General features: G+C 42.1%; 1 protein-coding gene across 1 annotated transcript in view; it reads right to left on the bottom strand.

Moving 5' to 3' along the window:
* CTBS (chitobiase) overlaps positions 1–24,516 on the bottom strand; it is a 52,526-nt gene extending 28,010 nt beyond the window's left edge. Inside the window, exons 1-5 of the mRNA XM_032870256.1 lie at positions 24,339–24,516; positions 16,417–16,573; positions 8,557–8,721; positions 8,261–8,360; positions 4,868–5,020 (exon numbers count right to left, since the gene is read on the bottom strand). Of these exons, the coding sequence (XP_032726147.1) occupies positions 4,868–5,020; positions 8,261–8,360; positions 8,557–8,627 (324 nt within the window). The 5' untranslated portion in view covers positions 8,628–8,721; positions 16,417–16,573; positions 24,339–24,516. The remainder of the gene's footprint in view (positions 1–4,867; positions 5,021–8,260; positions 8,361–8,556; positions 8,722–16,416; positions 16,574–24,338) is intronic.
* Between the last annotated feature and the right edge of the window lie 1,147 nt (positions 24,517–25,663).

Raw genomic sequence — 25,663 nt, forward strand, 5'->3', positions numbered from 1 at the left:
AGAAAGAGAAATTAAGAAAACAATCCCATTTACAATTGCACCAAGAATAATAAAATACCTAGGAATAAACTTATCCAAGGAAGTGAAAGACCTATACTCTGAAAACTATAAAACAATGATGAAAGAAATTGAAAATACAAATTGAAAGATATTCCATGCTCATGGATTGGAAGAACCGATATTGTTAAAATGTCCACATTACCCAAAGCAATCCACAGATTTAAAGCAATCCCCATCAAAATACCAACAGCATTTTTCACAGAACTAGAATACTACTAAAATTTCTATGGAACCACAAAAGACCTCGAATAGACAAAATAATCTTGAAAAAAAAAAAAAGAACAAAACTGGAGGTTTCACAATCCCGTATTTCAAGATACACGGCAAAGCTGTAGTAATCAAAACAGTATGGTACTGGCACAAAAACAGATACATAGATCAAAGAACAGAATATAGAGCCCAGAAATAACCCCACAATTATATGGACATTAATCTTTGACAAAGGAGGCAAGAATATGCAATGGGAAAATGTCTCTTCAACAACTGGTATTGGGAAAATTGGACAGCTACCCATAAAAGAATGAAACCGGACCACTTTCTCATATAATACTGAAAAATAAATTCAAAATGGATTAAAGACTTAAATACGAGACCTGAAACCATAAAAATCCTAAAGGAGAATACAGGCAGTAATTTCTCTCATATCAGCCATGCTGTAGCAACATTTTTCTAGATAGATCTCTTGAAGCAAGAGGAAGAAAAGCAAAAATACACTAGTGGGACTACATAAAAATAAAAAGCTTCTGCACGTTGAAGGAAATAATCAACCAAACTAAAAGACAACCTACTGAATGGGAGAAGATATTTGCAGATGACATATCTAATAAAATGTTAGTATCCAAATTATAGAAAGAACTTATACAATTCAACACCAAAACCCCAAATAATCCAATTAAAAATGGGCGGAAGACATGAACAGACATTTGGTGCAAGACCTCCAAGCAATAAATAACATTGTTATTTCTTGGCACCCTGTGGCTCCTACTACCCCCTCATAGTCACTGGATTCTCACTGAAAGCAAATGTTTCACTGTAATTGATCTATGCAACACCTTTTTAGTATACCAGTTGATGAGGACAGCCGATATCTCTTTGCTTTCACTTGGGAAGAAAGGAAATATACCTGAACCATAATGCCCAGGGTTTCACAAAGAGTCCTTTTAACTTTTCATGAACCTTAAAAGCTGATGTGGATGACAGTTTTCTGCAGGCTCTACCTTGTTATATGATACACAAATGATTTGTTTCTCTTTTCCCCTTCTCAAACCTCTGCATAGGAAGAAAGCATCCACCTGTTGAAATTTTTGGCCTTAAAGAGACATAAAGTCTCCAAAGAAAAACTGCAGTTTTCTCAAACTTGGGTTTGATACTTGAGGTACCTGATCTCAGAATAAGGAGTACATTTGAATCCAAATGAAACCCCTCATGACTGCTTAGTGCTGACAGATTACCTTTGAATCCCTGTGACAATTTATATAAAACTCCTCTAACCAGCGCAGGATTTTCATGGTTAACTGATGGGTCTTACCTAAAGGATGAAAATCATAAATATCATACTGAATATTCTATTACAACTCCTTTCGAAATCACTGAAAAACCACCTTTACATTTTGCATACTTCTGCCCAACAGGCTGAACCATATGTCCTTACTTGAGTTCATACCTTAGCCAAAGATAAAATTTGCAACATTTATACTGTTTGTTGGTAGGTTTTGGGGGTATCTCATGACTTTGGAATATTCTGGGGACAATGGGCTGTCCTTATCTCCAGTGGAAATAAAAGTTAAAATGCCTATGTCCAAAATGTATTAGATGCCATATTTTTGTCAGCTCCCCTGGCTCTTAAGGTTCCTGGGCATTTCAGACTCACTCCCGTAGGACAAAGTAACCCCCCTCACTGATATTTCTGTCAAATCTCTGCCATAGCTCAAAGGAATGTTCTCCTTTATGATAATTCATACTATTTTTGGACTAAAATGGTATCTTTACTAATAGTTCTACTATTAATTTAATAATGGAAATTTAATTTATAATCCATATTTATTCAAGACTATGTCCTAATTAAAAATGGACAAGCTGTTAGTGTCTGCCCTTCAGCTTAGGTCATGATTTCAGGGTCCTGGGATCCAGCCCAACCTGGGGCTCTCTGTTCAGCAGTCAGCGGGGAGTCTGCTTTTCCCTCTCCCCTTCTTGTTCATGTGCTCCCTCCCTCTCTCTCTGATAAATAAATAAAATCTAAAAAAAAAATTTTTTTTTTTTAAATAAAGAGTGTGGTTTTTAGGAGACCAGAAAAGGAAGGAGGAGACAGATTCACGTCTGCAAAGAAGATGAGGGAGGGAAAAGGGGCCTCAAGAAGCCATTTTGATGCCTTTCAATTGTTTGCCTCATATTAGAAATAATATCTTGCAAAAAGACAAACTTAGAATCCTGAGAATATTTGGAAGCCTTGAGGTACCATTTAAAATAATCATCCCGGGGCACCTGGGTGGCTCAGTGGGTTAAGCCTCTGCCTTCGGCTGAGGTCATGGTCTCAGGGTCCTGGGATCGAGCTCCGCATCGGGCTCTCTGCTTGGGGGAGGAGGGGGAGCCTGTTTCCCCCTCTCTCTCTGCCTGCCTCTCTGCCTACTTGTAATCTCTGTCAAATAAATAAATAAAAATCTAAAAAAAAAAAAAAAGAAAAAAAAATTTAAAATAATCATCCCATTCGGTTTTTTGTTTTGGAGCCATAGCTTTCTAACTTTGAGTTAAGCAAGTTTGGGGAGATGGAAATTCCCTATAATGGCCATTGATACTCTACATTTTGGTTAAGTCAGTCCGTTTAGTTATAAGTGTGCACAGGAGAGACCGATTTTTTTTTTTTTTTAAGATTTTTATTTGAGAGCGCAAGAGAGAACGAGCAGGGGGAAGGGCAGAAGGAGACACAGACTCCCTACTGAGCAGGGAGCCCCACAGGGGCTGGGCTCCAGAACCCTGAGATCACCAGCTGAGCCAAAGGCCCTGAGACCATAGTTTTAAAACAAAACTAGCCAGAGCCTGGCCAGGGCATGCTCTAATCAGATTGATGACTGGGATTCCATTTCCTGGAGGTTTTCCTCTAAAAAGAAAAATTCCTAAACAGCAGTTTCAACAGGAACAGCCTGGTTCCAGAAAGTATCAGACCAAAGGCCAGCACAGTTCCAGTAGGAACAATCCAGTTCCAAACAGGAGTCCTACCAAGGGCCAAGGGAGTATTCTCAGAAAACAAAAAACAAAAATAAAGCCCTAAAACAGATCCCAAATAATGTCCAGAAAATTCAAACACAAAGCGTGGAGTTTGAAATCCAGGACAAGACTTAACCTTCAAACCCCAGTGTTGGCAAGAACACAATGAGCTCAGGCTTGTGGGTACCAGCACCTCTTTCCTTACCAGCCTCTGAGCTGTTGTGGGGGGCTGAGGGGGGTTATTCTCTGGATCCCACCTGCCAATCTTAAAAATAAAACTGTCAGCTATCTTACCAGCAAAGTGTTTATTTGGGAACTGCAGAGACTTGCAAACCAGGACAAACAAGCTACAGCAAAACCAAGAAATAAAGGAGAAAAACACATTTTTATAGAGGAAAGGAGGGAGTTAGAAAGGCTGTTATAAACAAAAAGTCGATTGGAGTAAACCGAGAGTTTGAAGTATAGCGGCTTTTCATTGGCTAAGTTGTACCGATGGCCCAGTGGTTGGGCGGTTGCCAGGAAGAAAGAAGGCCTTTTCCCCGTTAGGGCAGTAAAGTAGTACCACCTGCAAAGACCCTGCTTTCCCTATCAGGTCTGCTCCTGACAAGGAGGTGACCGTTCCCCCTGCCTGGCCTCCTGACCATTCCTTTAGGAAATTTCCTTCTTCTTCTTTTTTTTTTTTTTTTTAATTTAAATCTTAGTGAGCGTACATGCAATGCAACATGGGTTTCTGGAGAAAATGATTATGGATTCATCACTTACACACCATACCTAGTGCTCGTCATAACAAGGGCCCTCCTTAATACCCCCGACACAACAGGTGTTGGAGGGGATGCGGAGAAAGGGGAATGCTCTTGCACAGTTGGTGGGAATGTAAATGGATGGTGCTACTCTGGAGAACAGTATGGAGGCTCCTCAGAAAGTTAAAGGAGGTTTCTATCTTTTTTCACAGGATTAAACCTTTCCTCCTCCAACTCCTGTTGCAGGCATCAAACTCTAGGTGTCAGCTGATTTTCATAGTGCCTGTGAAAGGGTGTCCAATTAAAGTTCCCCAAAGCCTTATAAATCGTTAGGTGGATAGAAAGAAAATCATTTTTACCATCCTTCTTGGATGGTCTTGAGGGGCCTAAAAGAAAGGGCTGGTAGATAGGGAAAAGCAAAGGTAAGGAGAACATTCTGCATTCTGATATCCTGTTGGAGAGCTGAGATCTCTCATACTAGATATTCATTCTCTTGGAAAACAGTAGAACTTGCTACTTCGGAAATACCTCATCATCCTATGTCCTTGCTGGTATGCCCAGAGTGCTACCCGAGAGGCCCTGAGGGCAACGAAGGAATTTTCACTTAGGGTCAGACCTGGGCTGACCTGCCTGTGAATACGTGCCTGACGCTTTTAGGCAGGCCTTCATTGTGAGACCCGGGAAGAGCTACTCAACCTCTTCGAGGTTCCTCATCATATAATGAAGGCAATCCATCAAGAGACCCTTCGGGAGTGATCCAAGTTGGTGACTGCACCCACACCACCTCTTCTTAGGGCTCAGGTTTACTCTGACTTCTTACCATGCCATAAGGACCAGTCCCGAAAGAGCAAGGGAGAGGCACTGACCTCGAAATCAGGGTGCTGGGTGATGGGTTGGCACAACGCTGGGTCCTGACAAGGGCAGTGGGCCCCTGCCCAGAATGGCAGCAGGGACAGCAGCAGCACAGCGATCCTGGGGATGCCATGTGGTGGGCGGGCGAGGAGGCACAGGTGACCAAGCTGCAGAGGGGACATGACAGCAGTCACTCCACAGCAGGACTGGCTTCCTCCACCTCCTGGCTCAGGTCAAGACTCTCAGCGAGGCGGGCCCTGCCTCCCGGCAGAGCGGACTGGGAGGGGCTGACATGGGAAGGGCTGGGCAGTCTAGGCCAATGGTGACATGAAGGTGGGGTGAAGGAGAAAGGCTGCCTTGGACACCTGCCCGGCAAGCCAATGCCTCTGGCCCCCAGCAGACCTGTTGACTCAGCCAAGTCAATATCATCTGTACCATTTATACCCCCTCAACACTCTGTACCTTTGTGTCATGGCCCTTTGTACTCCTTGTACAGTTTGAAAGTGGAGGGGGGCCCCCAAATGGAAAAGTAGGGGACCTTGATAGGGATGACTAAGCACCACCGTTGGAATGGGTGCGGTGGGGAGGGGATTTCTGGAGTTTTCCTGGTGTGCTCCGAAACTGGCCCCTACACACAGAGGCCAGGGATAGATGGGAGAAAGAGGCAGGTCACTCCAGGTTGGTACGTGGCAGTTTTAATAAGAGCAAAGGAGCTTACACACGAGACTTGTCTTGGGTGATGGCAAGATGAATGGATTCCTGCAGCAGCCCTCCAAATCTTAAAAAGCTTATAAAGGGGTTCTGACTGGGCTTAGTCACATATATTATGCAGGTGTTTTCAATACTGCATCACTATCTCAAGGTTATGACCTTGGAGCAGCCTCTAGGAGCAGGAAAGTCATGGGGAACCCACAGTCCAAAGACAGAGGAGGGGGTGAGGAGCCTCAAAGTGCTTCCAGGTCAACTGGCAGACATGTCTTTTTGATGACACTCCCAACACTCCACCCCTGGTGCCTCCCTCTTCCACAGTGAGCCTTGAGTGGGCAGCAAGGGGTTTCCTTAACATGGCGGCAGCCCTTTTGCTGTCTCTCTGCTGCAACAGGGGCAGATGCCACAGCAACAATACAGGCACACGTAAGAGAAATCACAGACGAAGACAATAATTCCCCAAATTAGTGACAACTCTTTCTGTCAAGAGCCCCAGGACCAAACCGCCAACTTATTAAATCCCCTAGGCTGGGAGTTGGACCACTCAGGGCATTCACCTGTATCCTCATGTGATTTAATTAGGATGATACGTTAGCAGACTCATCGGGCATGGGCTGAGGACATTGTTTTGATAATGGCACAGGTGCCTCCTTCTGAGGTAGGAACACTGTCCAAGACCATCATATTTTAGAGGACAGTTTTTCTCATTAGAGTCATTTCAGTGTTCAGGAAGGACAGATTTGGGGGGCTATCCCTCAGGGCTTGCTGACAGAATTTACTAAGGGTTTCTATGCGTGCTCTAACATCTCCGAGCCTGTGGAGGGAACACAGACATCAGCCAGGTAATCACACCAGGGAGACAGTGCCCACCTGGGCTTGAGGAGAGAGGGAGGTTGGCAATCTAGGAATTTGACTCGGCTGTGCATACTGTGCCTGTTGGCCAGGGGACACCGCATGGTCAGGCATGAGGAGATAGACTGAGGACAGAATATGCCAGAATAGGACCCCCACCTTCCCCTCTCTCTCAGGGTGGATGTTCCATTTCAGGCATAATGCATTCCAACAAGTCCGGCTTGCAGCAGGACAATGGATCCCAGTGGAGAATGAGCAGTTCCTCCTCACGCAGGAATGTGAAGTAACTCGCCAGCCCTGTCAGCCCCACCGCAAAGCCCAGGAGAGAATTCCTTTCCCAGGCTGACGGGGCTTGCTGCTCTCCGCAGCAGAGCATATTGTCCCCTGGTCGGGATCTGGAGCAATGGTTGTTTCCTGCCACTTCCACACCTCTTTGGTGTTGGGGGCCTTGGCAGGAGGTCCCCATTCTGGTACATGGGGCAACTGGTCCTCATTATTAATCATTCAAATAATCAATTTGAATAAAACCAACCTGGCGAAGGTAGTTTTAGATGTTAATAATTTGATCTGCTGTTTTAATATTTTTTTCTTTCTACCAACCCTGTTGCTTATGGATCATAAGGGGGATGAAACCTCCTTTTTTTTTTTTTTAGCCCAGTCTTATATATCATGAGCTTCAAAATGTAACTCCCCAGTGCTGTCTGTTTGATGCGGGTACCCATGCCCACTACTCAGTTTCTCTAATCCCCTAACGGCGGCAGCCTGCTGTGCACAACAGCGGGGGAAGGCTTGGGTTAGGCCAGACACAGTGTCCACACAAACCAGGCCATATACAGCATCTTCACTTGGGGGCGGGGGGGGGGGTTGCTATAATCAACTGGCCAGTTCTTCACCAGTTGGGAACTTCAAATGCCCCAGATTCTTTCAGCAGTTGCCTTGGGTGTTGTTTAGAACCCACAGGACAGCCTGTTCCCTCATTACTGAAGTCGCTGTACTCGAAGGGCAATTTGGCATCGTTGGCAATACGCCATCCCACCTGGGCACTGGGATGGCCATTCCTTCTGTGCACGCAGTCTGCTGCACCTACTGAAGGGGCACTGGCTAAAGCTTGGACCTGAGGTAGGGCCTCAGCTTCCCCGTTGCCAGGGGTTATCCGTGCCTTATGAGCCGCAGCATGGAAACCAGTGAGGGCTGCCTCAGACAAGATCTTGCCGATGGACTGAAGAGTCTTCCCACACATCTTGACCCCCCCAAGGGCTTATTCGTAATCCTCCACCCCTTGGCCTCCCATTGTCCAAGCCGCAGGGCGAATCCCTTTGGTACAGCGCAGCTGTCAGCATACAGGGTTAACGGTCCGGTCCGGGCTCACGCATAATCACCAGCCAGACCACTCCGCAACCCCCCGACTGCTGAGGGAGAGGCCCTGCCCGGAGGAGCGCTGTGTACATTGCTAGGAGCTGCTGCTCTAAGGGGTATATTGGGCTTCTGCCCCCTGCCAGAACTGGGACCAAAACCCTAGGGGCACTCCCCTCTGTCTGTCCATATCTTCGGAGTCACAAACGTATTTAACCTAAATGTTAGCCCTACTTAGGAGATGCCCAGAGCTTTAGTATGCTCTGCTCCTATTTTTGCTTTCTCAAAACCAGCTTGCTGCTCTGATCCCCAGTCCCACATGTGCCCTTTCTTTACCCGGCAGAGTAAGAGATGGAAGCACTGTGCCAGGTCGGGAATCAAAGTCCTCCCCAACCCCCGAATCCCTACAGAGGCTCACACCTCCTTCACATTTTTAGGGGTTGGATAGGATTGTACCTTTTTAATCATAACGTTTAGAACAATGTAATTCTTACCGGACCAGGTGAAACCCAAAACCTCATGGCACCACCTGGGCCTTGAATTTTCTGTGGATTCCCTGCCCATCTTTTTCCTCGCAGAAGGTCCAGCAAAGTCCTATGGCAGAGGCAAACCCCTCATGTTAATATTATGGTCACTGATGTACACTGTACTGATGTGAGGAAGGAGACCAGGGATAGGTCCCCAGCCACCATCCCATGACATATTGTAGGACTATGCAAGTGGCCTTGGGGGAGCACTTGGAAGCTTTATTATCATCCCTCCTACGTGAAGGCAAATTGATCGTAGTTACCAGAAACCTGTACTTGTCAAAGCCTTTTCCACGAATCTCCTGGAAGATGAAGCACTTTTGCAGGAATGCATTTGGCCAAGACAGCAGAGTAAAACAGCAACTCTGCAAGTAACAAAAGACTTAAAAACTGCCGTGGTTAAAATCTGATGAGAGCTCCTTAGAAACCTGGTAAAGACAAAACATAGAAACCTTGTTTTTAATGTAATTATAAACCTTTGTTTATAATTTTTTTAAAAGATTTTATTTATTTATTTGACAGAGATCACAAGTAGGCAGGCAGGCGTGGGGGGGTGGGTAGGGAAGCAGGCTCCCTGCTGAGCAGAGAGCCCTATTCGGGGCTCTATCCCAGGACCCTGAGATCAGACCTGAGCCGCAGGCAGAGGCTTTAACCCACTGAGCCACCCAGGCACCCCTATAATTTTAAAATTTAATTATAAACCTTTGTTTATAACTTTTTTTATTAAGAACAGACCAACAATCCAAGAAAATGTTGCCTTCTTAAAGATAGAGAAAACCACATTTAATTTAATCTTTTACCAGCGTACTTTTAAAACTTACTTATTCCAATCTTCATCGGTCCTGACCACCCATAAAATTCCTTTCCAAAGATTCCTCTTCACAAAAACCTTCCACGACTTTCTTTTTCATTCAGAATTTTGTTCTAAGTTTTCCCTCTCTAAACAGCCAATCTCAATTTAGGACAAAATCAGTTTCTTTTCCCCTCAGTAAAGGAATGTATTTTCATTCCTTTTACCTTTCTCATACACCTCTACCTTTCTCTACCTACAGAGTTGTTTTCCTTATCATTTCAAGCAGTCTGGATTTTAAAAAGCCTTCCCCCACACCTTCTTTTTCTTTGGCCCCTGTGGGCAATGTTTTGATTACCTCCTGGGGTGTTTACATTTTTTTTTTTTTTAAAGACAGGAGGAGAGTTACAAATTCAAGGGACAGAGAAAGAATGTAAGTTTTCTCCTAGAAGTTTCAAGGGCAATTGCTATTTAAAGATTTCCTTTGTATTAAGGGTCAGAAGACAGGCAGCTTACCACCACTTACTATAATCTTTTTTAATTTTTTTCATTATTTTTTAGAAATTCACCTTTTAGCATCCTAATCAGGCTATGTCACAAGTGCCCTGATCTCTATCTGGGGTATCTTGTGCCCTCCTAGCTTTGAAAAACAGCACTTTAAGTTCTCTAACTTTTTATCCTGCTCTCCCATCCTGTTGAATACAAACATCTAATTTTTTTCCTCTCGTGCTTAAATTCCAATAAAAACTTAAGCCCACAAGGACAAGGAGATGACAGCAACGTATTTGGAAGCTGGAAAGCACGAGAGGCAAGTACCCCAAACCCCAACAGCAGGGAAAGCTGAGAAACAACCAATTTAAACTACAGAAATCCTCAAAATGTTCCAGAACTGCAAAAAGAGCCTCGGGAATTCAGGGTCAAGGGGAAACAGAAGGAGGCTATCTGAAAATAAGGGGGCAGGTAAGTTTCACGTGGAACATAAAAACAGCAGTGAGCTCTGCTCAAAGTAGGTAATACCCTTTGCTCACTTAATTCTCACAAAAACCCATGAGACAGACTCAACCACTGTCATTTCTAGTTTACAGACGGAGGGTCCCCGGAAGTTAAATAACACTTTCGCACAGAGAGTAAGGTGTGGAGCTAGGCTTTGAACTTAGGCAGTGCAGCTCAGAAGGCCACGATCTTAAGTATGCTATTCAGTCTCAGTCCCACAGCTGAGAAGAGCAAGGTTCAGGCTGGTCAGATGCCTGGGAACCCCATTTCTTCATGCCCATGAGCATGAGTCACCAGTTCAGATGGAGGAACACAGCATCTTGGGGCCATTTTCAGCAACCACAGCAATGTTATTTTGGTAGATGGTGATTTAAATTAGATAACAAGACTACAATCTGCTTTGCAGCGATGGAGAAAACAGTCACCGTTAGGGTGACAGAGTCCAAGACTCTACCCTCAGAGTGTGCAGCGTGGGCCAGGATGCCTTCCAGAATCTCTACCTTACCACACTTTGAACAGAAGCTCTCAGAGTCCCACCTTTCCTTTAGGGAAAGGAATAATTTAAAAAAGCTTCTTGACCTTGAGCTGGAAATCATCTACTATTGCCCTATTTGGCCCTGGGTTTTCCTTTGGAGGGGGGGACCTCCAGAACTATTACGACAGAATTTTCCACAAGGTACTCTTCAGGTGTTGAAGATCAACAGCCGATATTTCCTCCTCTTCCACTTTCCAAATCTTTCCTTTTCTGGACTAAATAAATCAAATTCCCTCAGCTGTTCCTCATATAACATAATTTTCAGAGTTTTCACCACCCCACCAGGAACCTTTTCTGACGAGCCTTAAGGACGTGGTACACAGTGATCTGTACCCTCCAGGTCAGGCATGATCCAGCCAACAAAGATCACACAAAACCATTACCTCTGAGGAGCTGACACGCCTTGGTGCTTTGGGGCAGCGATGCACCTGTTGGCTCGTCACTACCTCATGACCCACTAAAAATCCCTGCTGTGTCTGTTTGACAGAAAGTATTGTTCGACCAGAACTCTTCCATCTTTTACCCGTGCCGTTAGTTTGCCTAATGAAGAAAAGACTTTACATCTGTCCCTTGAAATTAATTCTACCTCACTGGAGCCTGTCCGTCCTGCCTGCACAGACTCAGACCAGGTGTCCCCATGTACTCAAAGGAGAGAAATTCAAAGGAAAATCTGACATCTTGTCAGCCTAACACTTTAAAATCGCTTCTGTCTGCCTGCATGGACAGCGCCAAAACAGTGTCCATTCACCTGCTGCCAAACAGTGGGGACCAACAGGGACAGAGGTGTCCCTGGAGCTGCTGGTCTGGGGGCTGTTGCTAGGGCCGCTTTGCCTCTCTTTGCTTTTCACGGCTTTCGTTTTTGAATCCACAAGCAACCAGAATAAACTTCAAGATGACGCTGGGATGCAAAATCTTTTCACAGAATTGACAAAAATGTCTCTGACCCTCTGCAAATGCTTCCCTGTCAGCTTAGGAGTACATCAGGGAGTTGTCTCTGAAGCTTCGGGGGTGTAATCTCTTATTTTGAACGAAGACCAAGTCCTCAGAAATAATTGGGCTTTCACCCGATATAAGATCAGCCATATAGAAATGTTTGTCATTTAGAGTGTGCCTTTATGAAGCAATAACAGTATTTTGCAATGTTATGGCTTACTGTTTTGGTTTCAAAACCAATTTTAAAGTTCTTACAGTTGAAAATTCTGATTAAAATGTTAAGTTTTCTAACCCTGGCTCCTAGGTGGTTTTTTGTTTTTTGTTTGGTTTATTTTTTTCCAATATCCCTTTTGAATGCAAGAAGAAAAAAGTACAGTGAGTTGTTCTGGCATGACCGAGAAACAGCTGTGGCCATAACTGTACATTCCTTAAATCCAATCTCTATTGCCTGGGTGATCCTAGTTCAGGCCTGCTTGTTTTCTTCATCAATGGAAGATGTGTTCCTTCAGAACTGGAATTCACTGAGGAATAAGACCTATCTTATATCCATGGGACAATTTGAATTTTGGTTTTAGCTCTCCAGTGGAATCTTTGAACAAAGGGAAATGAGCTGCAGATGATACCGCGAGATGAAACGGGACACTGTCCTGCTGTAATTTTAGGCGGAGAAATAGAGTCAAGTAAAATCTTTTGAATGAATCAACTCTATAATCAAAACTGAAGCCTCATTAAATGCCATCTAACAAAAAACCTAAAATAGCAAGTAATGGGAAGCAATTACAGTAATCATTTAAGATCAGCTAAGATCAGTTAAGAATTCTGACAACAGGCAGAATCATTATGGAAAGCAAAGCAATGGGCAAAGTAATAGAATCATAAACAGAACGATTAGCCTCACTGAGCTCAGATTTATTAGGTAAAGTCCAGCTGGTCATCCTCACAAGGTAAGAACCTTACCGTATGGTGACTATTGACAGAATCCAAAAGGATAGGAAATAGGGCCCATTTAATTTACCTATTGAATTAATAACGGCAAAATAACCAATAGTTTCTTTGGCAAGGAGATTTTAAGTTACACTTTGAATCACTCAAAATATTTGTGATCACTGTCATATCGTTAACAGCAAGACATAAGTAATTATTTTTAGCTGCCATGTTGCTGTCCACAATGCACTTTAATATATATATTATCTCATTAAAACAGATCCAGTGAATAGTAATAGATTCAGATACAATACCTCTCTAGCATATTGCAAATAGATGTGTGAAGCTCAGTCTTGAACTGGAGCACGATTACCACCACCTTTGGTCCCTTGCCTTTGTGAGGATGCCATGGAGCTCCCTTCCACCCCCTCACCGCCCCTGACCACGTTTGCTGGACTCAGGGCACAGAGGTTGTCCGGCGACTATCCCTGCTCTCAGTATTATGGCTCATTTTGCTCAAGACCTTCTGTTGCTGGGTTTTGTTTTCTTCCAGGAGTGTTTGCTTTTGCTCTCACTAGGGAGGCAACGGGGACGCTGAGGTTGCCCATTCCTGTGACTTTGCAGCTCTGTTCCTCCCTGGGGTGCTGCCCTGTTTCCCTGGAGACCCACAGCCAGTTCTGGGCTCGAGCTTTCCAGAAGGTATTACAGAAAACGTTACCATTTTTGACAGAAACTTGAATGGGATTACCTCCGGTTTTGGTCTAAATTCCAGAATTTCACTTGATTTTTTTTTTTTTTTTTTGAGACACATGCTTATGTTGGCCAAGCTTGTATGATGTTTACAGTTTTATGCTATAAGTAAAATTGATATTGATGATGATGATGATTCATGAAAAGGGGTCACAGAGCAGAGCGAGGCAGAATCCAGGCTCCACAATCACACTGAGCTGGGTTCAAATCTCAGTTCTGCCTAATTCTAATCATTTGACCACTAGAATGTTATTTAACTCTTTGAATTGTTATGTTGTATGAAACAGGTCACAGTAGTCTCACTCTCACAGATGCTAGGAGAATCATGAAAGAAAGGGAATGCATGTGAAAACCTTTGTACCTGACACATATTAGTACTAATTTTCATTACTGTGCTTAGAGGGGTATCAATGACTAGATCCCACACACAGCTAAGAGTGTGTTTTGGACCTGTAAGTATTATGTAAGTTTTGGTTTCATAATAAAATGAATAAATGCATATTATTAGTAGATGGTACTGCTAATATCTTATTCAATGAAATTGCAAGATATAAAATTTGCACATCCCTTTATTTAAGAACCAAATATTTTCATTATTAGTTTATAAATTTCTGGATGGTTTAAGCCATCAAAGCTAATAGAAAAGATTTTTGACTTCATCAAAAATTGCCTCTGACAGACGTTAAAATGCAGCAAATGCAACCTTCTTGCCAGGGAGAAAAATCAAATGTGAGTAAGTGTTTGTAAATATTTAAATCTGTTTGTAAATATTTAAAATCTGTCAATATTCACTTATTCATTCGTACATACTATTTAATGAATATGTGTTGAGTAGGACAATGCCCTAGGTTTATTCTGTATTAATCCCTCTAAATTTATAGCTGGTGGCAGCGAAAGCTGCATTGGGTGGAGGCCTGGATGATGCCGTGGGACTTGCGGGCCAGAAAGGAGCGCATTCTAGGACTCCGCATCTGCTACCATCAGTGGGAATGGGGCTCTTCCTCCTTAGATTTCTTCGCAGGACGCCCTCATCTTTCTGACCTCTGAGCCAGTGTCCCAGTGCTCTATCTTTGATCTCTTTTCTTCTTAATCCATACTCACTTTTTGAATGATTTCACCAAGTCCCATGACTACAAATACAAACTACATGCTTATGAACCCCAGTTTTATATCTTCCCCATAATCCCTCGCCTGAGCTCCAGATCCACGCATTTAATGACCTGCTTCATCCTGCCATTTGACATTTCACAGGCATCTCGAACTCACCCTGTCGAAGTTAAGCTCCTGGTTTCCATTCCTTACTTGCTTCTGCCGCAGTGTTCCCCACCTAGGTCATTCCCTAGCCAATCACCAGCCTGCTCAGGCAAAGCCCCCTTTTTCTCTCATGTACCATGGCTAACCATCATCTTCAAACTCTCCCCAAAACATCTCTCGCCTCCTCCATCACCACTTTAGTCCAAATACCCATTGGCTCTTTCCATGCCGGCTGTAATAACCCCTATTTGAATCCTTTTGTTCTTATCCCCTCAAAAGAAGCCAGAATTCTCTTTTGAAAAGGTAATACATTTTTATGGTATCCTTATCCAACACATTCCAGACTAAATCCAAAATCCTTCCCATGACTTCTGATGCTCTACAATGCAGGCTTCTGCCTGTCATTTTCCTGCCATCTTTCATGCCTGCAGCTTCTTCCCATTCTTTGACGTCCCCCACCTTGTTCTTTCCTCAGGGCTTTTGCAGGTGCCACTCCCTCTGCTTTGAACACTCTTCCCCAAGCTTCTCAAGGCTCTTCGCATCACTCGTTTCAGGCCTCTGCTCATCTGTGACCTCCCCATAGATCTCCTGACCAGCCTCTCTGAAAGGCTCTTCCTCACTTTAAATCACCCTACTCGGCCTTATTTTTCTTCAAAGCACTCATCATCCCCAATATATATTAATTTGTTTAGTGGCATCTTAACCATCAGAAGGGATTTAGTTTTTCTTCTTTATCTCTGAATTCCTGTTACTTACAATGGTGTCTGATGCATAAAAGGCATTCAATAAATGTTTGTGAAATGAGTAAGTGAATGTCTCTACTTCCTTCCCACCCCAAAAGCATAGTATTGGGGACAGACTGAAGTTCAGGTCCTTGACTTTTTGGGAACATTTACTGAACACATATGTGCTAGGTGTGATACTAATAGGTTTTTAAAAAATATTCCTTATCTTATGTAATTCTCAAACCCTACAAAGTAGGTATTCTTATTGTCATTGCTATTATTACCTTCTATTTTAAAGATGAGGGAACAACTCAGCAAGGTTCAATAACTTGGCCAACACAGCTGGTAAAAGATAGGTACGTGGTAGGAAAGGCAGTTGGGAACAGCTTGTTGACCCTTGAGCAATGGCTGAAAAGTGTCTTGGGCCTGGAACATTCCCTTGTATGGAGATAAAGAGCCATCACAACCTGTGTTGCTGGATATAGCTCCTTCTTTGGAACTATCTTTCTTTATTCTGGGTTTGGTGTATACTCAGAGACTCTCCCCCTGTGTTTTCAAGATCCTTGTCTTAGGTGTATGTGTACGGGAGGGAGGACAGAGGTAAGCTATCTCTAAAATAGCTCTAAAAAAATCTTCCAAGCTGTTCAGCCAAGGCTCCAGATAATTCCAATCTCTCATTGCTAAGATTTTTCCATTCTTAAGTATGATTTGTTTACTGTAACAAAGTGAGTAATAGGACATATGGAGAATTAACTCAGATATCCAGTGCCATGTGAGTGAACAAGGTCTTTCCCCGTGAACACACAGGGGTACAGTATATTGCATATTGTTTATGCTGTCTCCAGGAATTTGGAAGAATTGGACATAAGAAAGAAAACTCCTGACAACATTCAAAATTATGTCCTGGAGGATCCTTTTAAATAAATAGAATTAACTTCTAGAGAAAAGGAGGTGGATGGTACTGTACTCATTAATGACACTGATATTTTCTTTTTTTTAAAAAAAAGAGTTTATTTATTTGACAGAGAGACAGATCACAAGTAGGCAGAGAAGCAGGCAGAGAGAGAGGGGAAAGAAGGCTCCCCACCGAGCAGAGAGCCCGATGCGGAGCTCGATCCCAGGACCCTGAGATCATGACCCAAGCTGAAGGCAGACGCTTAACACACTGAGCCACCCAAGCGCCCCAATGATACTGCTATTTTTTTAAAGTCACACTTACCTCTCAAGGTGCTTATAATATTGTCATCTCCAAATAGATTCATTGCAGCAATGATATTTAAGAAACATTCTCATTCTGGTGAAGAGGTTCTTTATATTTTTGTTCTTGGAAAGTTGTTCACATAGATATTTTGTTTCAGAATATTCCACTTTTCTTCCTGAAATGCACAGGATTATGTAAGACTAGGCATTTCATTTCTTACACGTCGACTTGTCCACAACATTGTTAGAGATCAGTCTTTCACTCTTCTTGTGAAACGTGGTAAGAGATTGAGAAAAGAAGGTTTTCATATTTAATTGCTAAAGTGCAAATAGTTGATTATCTACAGAACAGTTTAATCCTGGTTGGCCTTTTCCTGCCTCTCCAAAGTCTCCAAGACAGAATCAGACAACCATGGAATGTCAGAAACAGAAGAGGCAATGGAAACCCCAAACTTAATCCCTCCTTTTAGAGAAGATATGAGTTGCTTGCTTCCACTGCCATGATTTGTTTCCAGGGAATTGAAATCCATCAAACTATTTGCATAGGCAAGGAAAAAAATTAGGAGAAGAAAGCAGCTTCCAAAATGGACTGCAAATATAAACAAAATTGTTTTTGTTGTCCTCTTCGCCAACACCCCATCCTCCATTAGCAGAAACATGAGAAAGTTCAGATTGATAACACGTGTATTTGGTGTGCAGTTATTATTATAAAATTGAAAAGATTGAATTTGATATAATTATTGGATCTCAGGCCAATTTACAACTCCTCCAATAGTCTGTTTGCAACAGTGAGCAATGAACGCAAGAACGGCAGTGACAATTCCTAACATGGCGTGTCCAAACGAAACTGCAGAGGTTCTAGGGATTTGATAAAATGTTTAAGGTATTACCTTATCTGGAGTACCATCCTTATATCAGACAAACTAGATTTTAAGCCAAAGACTCTAATAAGAGATGAAGAGGAACACTATATCATAATAAAGGGGTCTATCCAACTAGAAGATCTAACAACTATAAATATTTATGCCCCCAACTTATGAGCATCCAAATATATAAATCAATTAATTACAAACTTAACGAAACTCACTGATAATAGTACAATAATAGTAGGGGACTGTAACACCCCACTCACAGCAATGGACAGATCACCTAAGCAGATCAACAAGGAAACAATGGCTTTGAATGACACACTGGACCAGATGGACTTCACAGATATATTCACAACATTTCATCCATACATTCTTTTTGAGTGCACATGGAACATTTTCCAGAATAGATCACATTCTGGGTCACAAACGAGGCCTCAACACGGACAAAGAGATTGAGATCATACCATGCATATTTTCAGACCACAATGTTATGAAACTTAAAGTCAACCACAAGAAAAAATTTGGAAAGACCTCATGGAGGTTAAAGAACATCCTACTAGGGGCTGGGTAGCTCAGTAGGTTAAGGGTCTGCCTTAGGCTTAGATTGTGATCCCAGCATCTTGGGATTGAGCTCTGCACTGGATTCCCTGTTCAGTGGGGAGCCTGCTTCTCTCTCTCCCTCTGCCCTGCTCGTGCTCTCTTTCTCAAATAAACAAAATCTTAAAAAAAAAAAAAAAAGAACACTCTACTGAAGAATAAGTGGGTTAACCAGAAAATTAAAGAAGAAATTTTAAAAAAACATGGAGGCAAATGAAACAAAAACATGACAGTCCAGAATCTTTGGGATGCGGCAAAGGCAGTCCTAAGAGGGATGTATATTGCAAATACAGGCCTACCTCCAGAAGCAAGAAAAGTCTCAAATATATAAGCTAACTTTACACTTAAAGTAGCTGGAAAAAGAACAGAAAATAAAGCCTAAAATCAGTAGAAAAAGGGAAATAATAAAGATTAGAGCAGAAATCTGTGATATAAAAATAAAAAACAGTAGAACAGATCAATGAAGCTACGAGGTGATTCTTGTCAAGAATTAAAAAAATTGATAAGCCCCCAACCTGATTTATCAAAGAGAAAAGAAAAAGGACCCAAATAAGTAAAATCATGAATGAAAGAAGAGAGATCACAACCAATACCACAAAAACATAACAATTATAAGAGAATATTATGAGCAATTATGAGCCAACAACTTAGGCAATCTGGAAGAAATGGATAAATTCCTAGAAATATATAAATTATCAAAACTGTAACAGTAAGAAATAGAAAACCTAAACAGATCCATAATCAGCAAAGAAACTGAAGCCGTAATAAAAAATCTTCCAACAAACAGGAATCCGGGGCCAGATGGCTTCCCAGGGGAATTCTACCAAACACTAAAGAATTATTACCTAATCTTCTGCAACTGCTCCAAAAAACAATAGAAATGGAAGGAAAACTTCCAAACTTATTCTATGAGATCAGCATTACCTTGATTCCAAAACCAAAGACCCCACTAAAAATGAGAATTACAGACCAATATCCCTGATGAACATAGTTGCAAAAATTCTCAACAAGATACTAGCTAATAGAATTCAAGATTACATCAAAAGGATTATTCACCACAATCAAGTGGGATTTATTTTGGGGCTGCAGGCCTGGTTCAATAACTGCACGTCAGTCAACGTGATCCACCACATTAATAAGAGGAAGGATACGAACCATATGATCTTCTCACTAGATTCAAAAGAAGCATCTGGCAAGATACAGCATCCTTTCTTGATAAAAACCCTCAAGAAACTAGGGAAAGAAGGAACATATGTCAACATCATAAAGGCCATAACAAAAACCCCACGGCAAATATTATTCTCGATGGGGAAAAACTGGGCTTTTTCCCTAAGGTCAGGAACAAGACAGGATGTCCAGTCTCACCACTGTTACTCAACATAGTACTAGAAGACCTAGCCTCAGCAGTCAGACAACGAAAAGAAATAAAAGGCATCTGAATCAGCAAGGAAGTCAAACTCCCCCTCTTTGCAGATGATATGATTCTCTATGTTGAAAACCCACAAGACTCCACCAAAAAGTTGCTAGAACTTATACATGAATTCAGCAAAGTCACAGGATATAAAATTAATGTACATAAATCTGTTGCATTTCTATCCTCCAATAATGAAGCAGCAACAAGGGAAATCAAGGGAAGGCTTCCATTAACAATCACACCAAAAACCATATCTAGGAATAGACCTAACCAAAGAGATAAAAGACTGTACTCTGAAATCTACAGAACACCAATGAAAGAAATTGAGGAAGACACAAAGAAATGGAAAAATATTCCACGCTCATGGATTAGAACAAATATTGTTAAAATGTCTATACTACCCAAAGCAATCTATACATTTAATGCAATCCCTATCAAAATTACACCAACATTTTTCACAGAGCTAGAACAAACAATCCTAAAATTTGTATGGAGCCCAAATACCCAAAGGAATGTTGGAAAAAGAAAGCCAAAGCTGGAGGTATCACAATTCCAAACTTCAAGCTCTATTACAAAGCTTTAATCATCAAGACAGTATGGTACTGGCACAAAAACAGACACATAGATCAATGGAACAGAATACAGAACCCAAAATAGAACCACGACTATATGGTCAACTAATCTTTGATATTCTTTGGAAAGAATATCCAATGGAAAAAAGGCAGTCCCTTCAACAAATGGTGTTGGGAAAATTGGACAGCCACGTGCAAAAGAATGAAACTGGACACTTTCTTACACCACACACAAATTCAAAATGGATGAAAGATCTAAATGTGAGACAGGAATCCATGAAAATCCTAAAGGAGAACACAGGCAGCAACCTCTTTGATGACGGCCACAGCAACTTCTTACTAGATAGGTCTCCAGAGGCAAGGCAAACAAAAACAGAAATGAACTATTGGGACTTCATCAAGATAAAAGCTTCTGCACAGCAAAGAAAAACAATCAACAAAACTAAAAAGCAACCCTTGGAATGGGAGAAGATATTTGAAAATGACATATCTGATAAAGGACTAGGAGCCAAAATCTGTAAAGAACTTATCAAACTCAACACCCAAAGAACAAATAATCCAATCAAGAAATGGGCAGAGGACATGAACAGACATTTCTGCAAAGAAGACATCCAGATGGCCAACAGACACATGAAGAAGTGTCCACATCACTCAGCATCAGGGAAATACAAATCAAAACCACAATGCGATGCCACCTCACACCAGTCAGAATGGCTAAAATTAACAAGTCAAGCAATGACAGATGCTGGCGAGGATGTGGAGAAAGGGGAACCCTCCTACACTGTTGGTGGGAATGCAAGCTGGTGCAGCCACTCTGGAAAATCGTATGGAGGGTCCTCAAAAAGTTAAAAATAGAACTATCTATTGACCCAGCAATTGCACTACTAGGTATTTATCCAAAGAATACAAAAGTACTGATTTGAGGGATGTCTGGGTGGCTCAGTCTGTTAAGCAGATGCCTTCAGCTCAGATCATGATCCCAGGGTCCTGGAATTGAGTCCTGCATCGGGTTCCTTGCTCAGCAGGGAGCCTGCTTCTCTCTCTGCCTCTGACTTCTTGTGCGCTCTCTCTCTCTCTTTCTGACAAATAAATAAATAAAATATTTTTTTATGCACCCCAATGTTTATAGCAGCATTATCAATAGTCAAATTATGGAAAGAGTCTAGATGTCCATCAACTGATGAATGGATAAAGAAGATGTGAGATATATACATACATACATATCTATATATATGTATGTGTGTGTGTCATATGCAAATGTGGCCATTTGCAATGACAGGGATGGAGATGGAGTATATTATGCAAGGTAAAATAAGTCAGAGAAAGACAAATACCATATGATTTTACTCATATGTGGAATTTAAGAAACAAAGCTGATCAACATAGGGGATGGGAAGGAAAAATAAAATAAGATAAAAACAGAGATTGAAGCAAACCATAAAAGACTCTTAACTATAGAGAACAAACTGAGGGTTGCTGCAGGGGAGGAGGGGAATGGGTAATTAGGTGATGGGCACTTGGCATAATGAGCACTTGGTGTTCTATGCAACTGATGAATCACTAAATTCTGCCCCTGAAACTAATACTACATTTTAACTAAACTTAACTTCAAATAAAATCTTTGAAGAATGAATGAATGAAAGAATGAATGAATGAATGAATGAATGAATAAAGATATTACTTCATAATTAAAGCAAGTTCCCTTAAAATAGCACTTCAATTTGCAGTAGTCACTCGGGATGGCTAGGTGAGGCTATTTATGCTATCGTGGTCAATTACGTAATTGCTACCATTATGTTTTCTGGGCAAATGAACTCATCATTCTTTGCTTCCACCCATACCAACTTCAAAGAATTGTCACGAAGATAAATCAGACAAATGCAGGAAGACAGGAGTTTTAAACTGGGGTTCTTTGGAAGTGCACAAGTGAATTGTGTGTAAGACTGGTATATGTATGTGCACAGAGTATTTTTCTGGTTAGAAGCTTTTAGCAAATTCTTTTAAAGGAATCTGTAACCCCAAAGTGGTTAAGAAGCATTTATAGTCAATCAAAAAGAAAAAAAAAAGGTTTCATTAGAGCTATTTTAGAGCAACCTCTACCTCCTCCCCCCTTCCCCGCCAGATACATACGTAAGATAAGGATCTTAACAAAACAGAAAGTGAATTCCTGAAATCACAAGCGTTCTTATAATGCCAAGAAAGCCAGCACCTTGCGCTATAACGTGATTGTCAATGGCAGCACCAGCAGCCCTCAAACTGAGCAGCCCCAATTTGGCTGCTCTGATCAAAGAATGCCTTTTCTGTCAACACGAATAAAGCCGACCTCAGAAAATAAGAGTCTCTTTCGCTATCACTGCATCATCCCCTTTACCTGTTTCTCATAACCATTTCTTGACATGAACACTGACCCTTTTGATTTCTAATTCACGCTGGTAGTAAACAACAGATTCAATGACCTAGCCGGTTATTATGCCATGAGTATACATTGAGTGTCTTCTGGTTTCTAGGCACCAAGCTCGCCAGGGATGCAACAGTAAACATTATGAAGCCTGAGCCGACAAGGGCCAGGAAGGAACCCTGAACAATACAGCATGTGGGGGTACCACATGACAGAAGCACAGGAAAGCCCAGCACACACACGATGAACTCCTAATTTGGTCTTGATGGTCAGTGAAGGAAAAGAATATTAATAAACATTCCTTAAATAGCATTCATTGTATACCAGATACTCTTCCAAGTGCTTTATTTTATATCACTGTTTCATTCCCCGGAGGATTCCAATAATGCTAGCTGAAAAGCCAGTCTGCAATGTAAGGAGAAAGGTCTCCAGAACGTTCCAGGCAGAAGAGCAGGTATAAAACCCCAGAGGTAGGAGAGTAGAAGAAAAACAGACACGAAGGTGCATCTGACACAGCCCAGGTCAGCTCACCAGATCTCACTGTCCAGTGCTCGGGAATTCTTTAAACCAGTAACTGTTGGTAGCACAACGATGGCCACAGCAGGGGTCCTTATATTGGAGACGTTGGCAAATATCACAAATCAATCAGAATTGATTTTGTTGTTGTTGTTGGGTTTGGTTTTGTCTTTTTGAGGCAGTTTATCAGCACGTCACTTCCCCAGGGTATGGGAAACGGTGACCTGACCATGAGGGTCATCAACCACTCTGATGTGACAGGTGGAACAGCCTTCTCTAAGATTCGATTCTTAGCTCTTGGGGAACAACCAAATGAGGTTTGTTAAAGACATGAGTACAACTAGAAAATGTCTCCATTTTTTGTTGAGCTAGGGACACACTCAACCTGAAATCCTTTGTTTACATGTTTATCTTGGCATTACTTCCATAGACAAGGTTACTTGTGTTTCTTATGCAGTTCAAGGCCATTTTGTTGACAGATAATGTTAGAGTGGTGTGCCAGCATAAACTTAGGGAGAAAAAAGATGGCATGTTAGAATATCATGTGAAAACAATTTAATATTTTGGGAGGCCTGGGTGGCCCCATCGGTTAAGCATCTGCCTTCGGCTCATGTCATGATCCCAGGGTCCTGGGATTGAGCCCCACATCAGGCTCCTTGCTCAGTGTGGAGCCTGCTTCTTCCTCTGCCTGCCACTCCCCAACTTAAGTGTATTCTTTCTCTCTCTCTCTCTCTCTTTCAAGCAAATAAAATCTTTCTAAAAATTTAAAAAAAAATTAACATTTTACTGGCATTTGACCCAATTTAAACTGAACCATTAGATCCCTACATTGTATCTGAAATATATATATCATCCTCCAGCTCAGTAGTTAGGCTAACCTAGCCCTCTCAATTAAAAAACCACTCTTGTCATAGTGCATAGATAAAAGCAATTTTTATATCCAGACTAGATGCAAAGCCTATGAATAAAGCACAATATCTTTAAAACTCTTAGGAAATCTTTTAGGACTAGAAGGAAGCTGTCCCCCAATTCTCTTCACCTTGAAGTCACATTCTATCTAATATAGGTGTATATTAGATATATAAATACACGCACATATACTTTATATATACTTTATATATGTGTGTATGTATATTACACACCAACACACACACAGTAGAGGCAATCAGCCCTGAGAAGCAGGAAGCTTCACTGGAGGACAGCAGTGTTTACTGTCTGAAGATGGCAACACTCCGTAGCAAAGAAATACTATGTTTCTAATGTATAGCCACTCACCCAATGCTGAAACCTAGAAGAGGACAAAGAAGTGCCCGTTTGAAGCAAGCGAAGCTCTGAACTCATGGAAATCACATGGCCCATTTAGAGCTTTCGGAATGGCTGTGTCCAGAGCAAGATAAAGCCTTTACGGAGTAGGGGGATCCCTTTCACTTTCTATGGGCTCCATTACTGTCTGTAGGCAGATCATAAACCAGGTTATTTATCTGTTCGTATATTGATTCAGATTTTTTTCTGTGTAAATCTTCCACTTTGTTCAAGTTCCCAGAAATGTATTTTCAGATTTTAAAAACAACTCACCAAGAGACTCCTGTTGTCTCAGCTGCCATCTTTCTCATCCAGAGATTACTTTTCTACATGATCATTCTGGCCAACCTTCCTGATGCCATCACAGCCTCTGCCTGAAACCCAGCAGGAAGGTCCAAAGCAGCAGATGAAAACTCAGGGCAGAATGGTGGAATGTCCTTTTCCAGCAAAATGAAACTGGAGGTCACGTGGAGCTATACCAGCCCGGCGCACGCAGACAACTTCCCTCATCCGACTATGCCGCTGTGGCCACTAGCGTGTTCTTCCCTGCCTGGTTCGTCATGTATGAGGTTACCTCCAGCAAGTGCACTCAGGATATCTACTGATTATGTGAAAGAAAAGAGAATAAAATGAGATTTCTTGATCCGATTATGTGCTAAACAATTCACCTGTCTTCTTTCATTTACTCCTCACCACAAACTGCAAAGGAGGTGGATTTAAGCTCATGTTACAAACGAGGGCAAGAAACTTGCATAGGATTACACATCTTTCACTTAACTATTCAACCATTCTGCAAACATTCATCCAGGGCTAACTACGAGCTAGGTGATCAGTAAACAACAGGTGTTGGTTTGGGTAAACAGCAAAAAACAACAAACAAACAAACAAACAAACAAACACATGGTCCAGCTTCAGGTCGGTTTCAGTTTTCCTGCAGTGAAAGTCACAGGAATGGAAACTCAGTCCCGAGTGTTGCAATTTGGAAATGACCTTCAGAGAAACCAGTGTCGGGGCCTCTAGTGAACCAGAGAGGAGCCTCTAGTGAACACGTGTTGAGTGCCTACAGGAGGCAAGGTCCTGTGTTAGAACTGTCAGAACCCTTATCTTGGTCTCCGGGACTATCATTATTGCTTGAAGAATGCCGAATTACCTTCTAATAGAAGACTGGAAACCTACCATACAAAATCAGTAAAAAAACAAAAAGCAGGCTGTTCAATTTAGAAGTGGGGGCGCTTGAAGCTTTACTCCTACGTCACCCCCCACCAGGGCTCCTGGGCAGACCATGTCAGACTGTGTAGGACACACTTTGGGAAAATCACTGAGCAGCTCAATACAGCATTGATTCAGGAGAGTGGGCATTGCATTCCATGGCCCCTGGGCTGCTGGTCTGGGAAGGTGCTGGGAGCTCTTGTCCTGGGACCTGCCGGAGTGTAGACCAGGAGGCCATTCATGTACACTATCCCACTGCTCCCCATAGCCTTCCCTTGGCAAGGGCTGACATCCTTGGTCTTGCTTATAACCACCCAGTTGTGCCTGGGGTCTTCCTAGTTGGGATATTGGGTGGGCAAATTCTAGAAATGCTTAGTACAAGCAATCTG

Source organism: Lontra canadensis, unplaced genomic scaffold (assembly GCF_010015895.1).
Source record: "Lontra canadensis isolate GAN:19392208 unplaced genomic scaffold, GSC_riverotter_1.0 scaffold40, whole genome shotgun sequence".
In the NCBI taxonomy this organism is placed as follows: Eukaryota; Metazoa; Chordata; class Mammalia; order Carnivora; family Mustelidae; genus Lontra; species Lontra canadensis.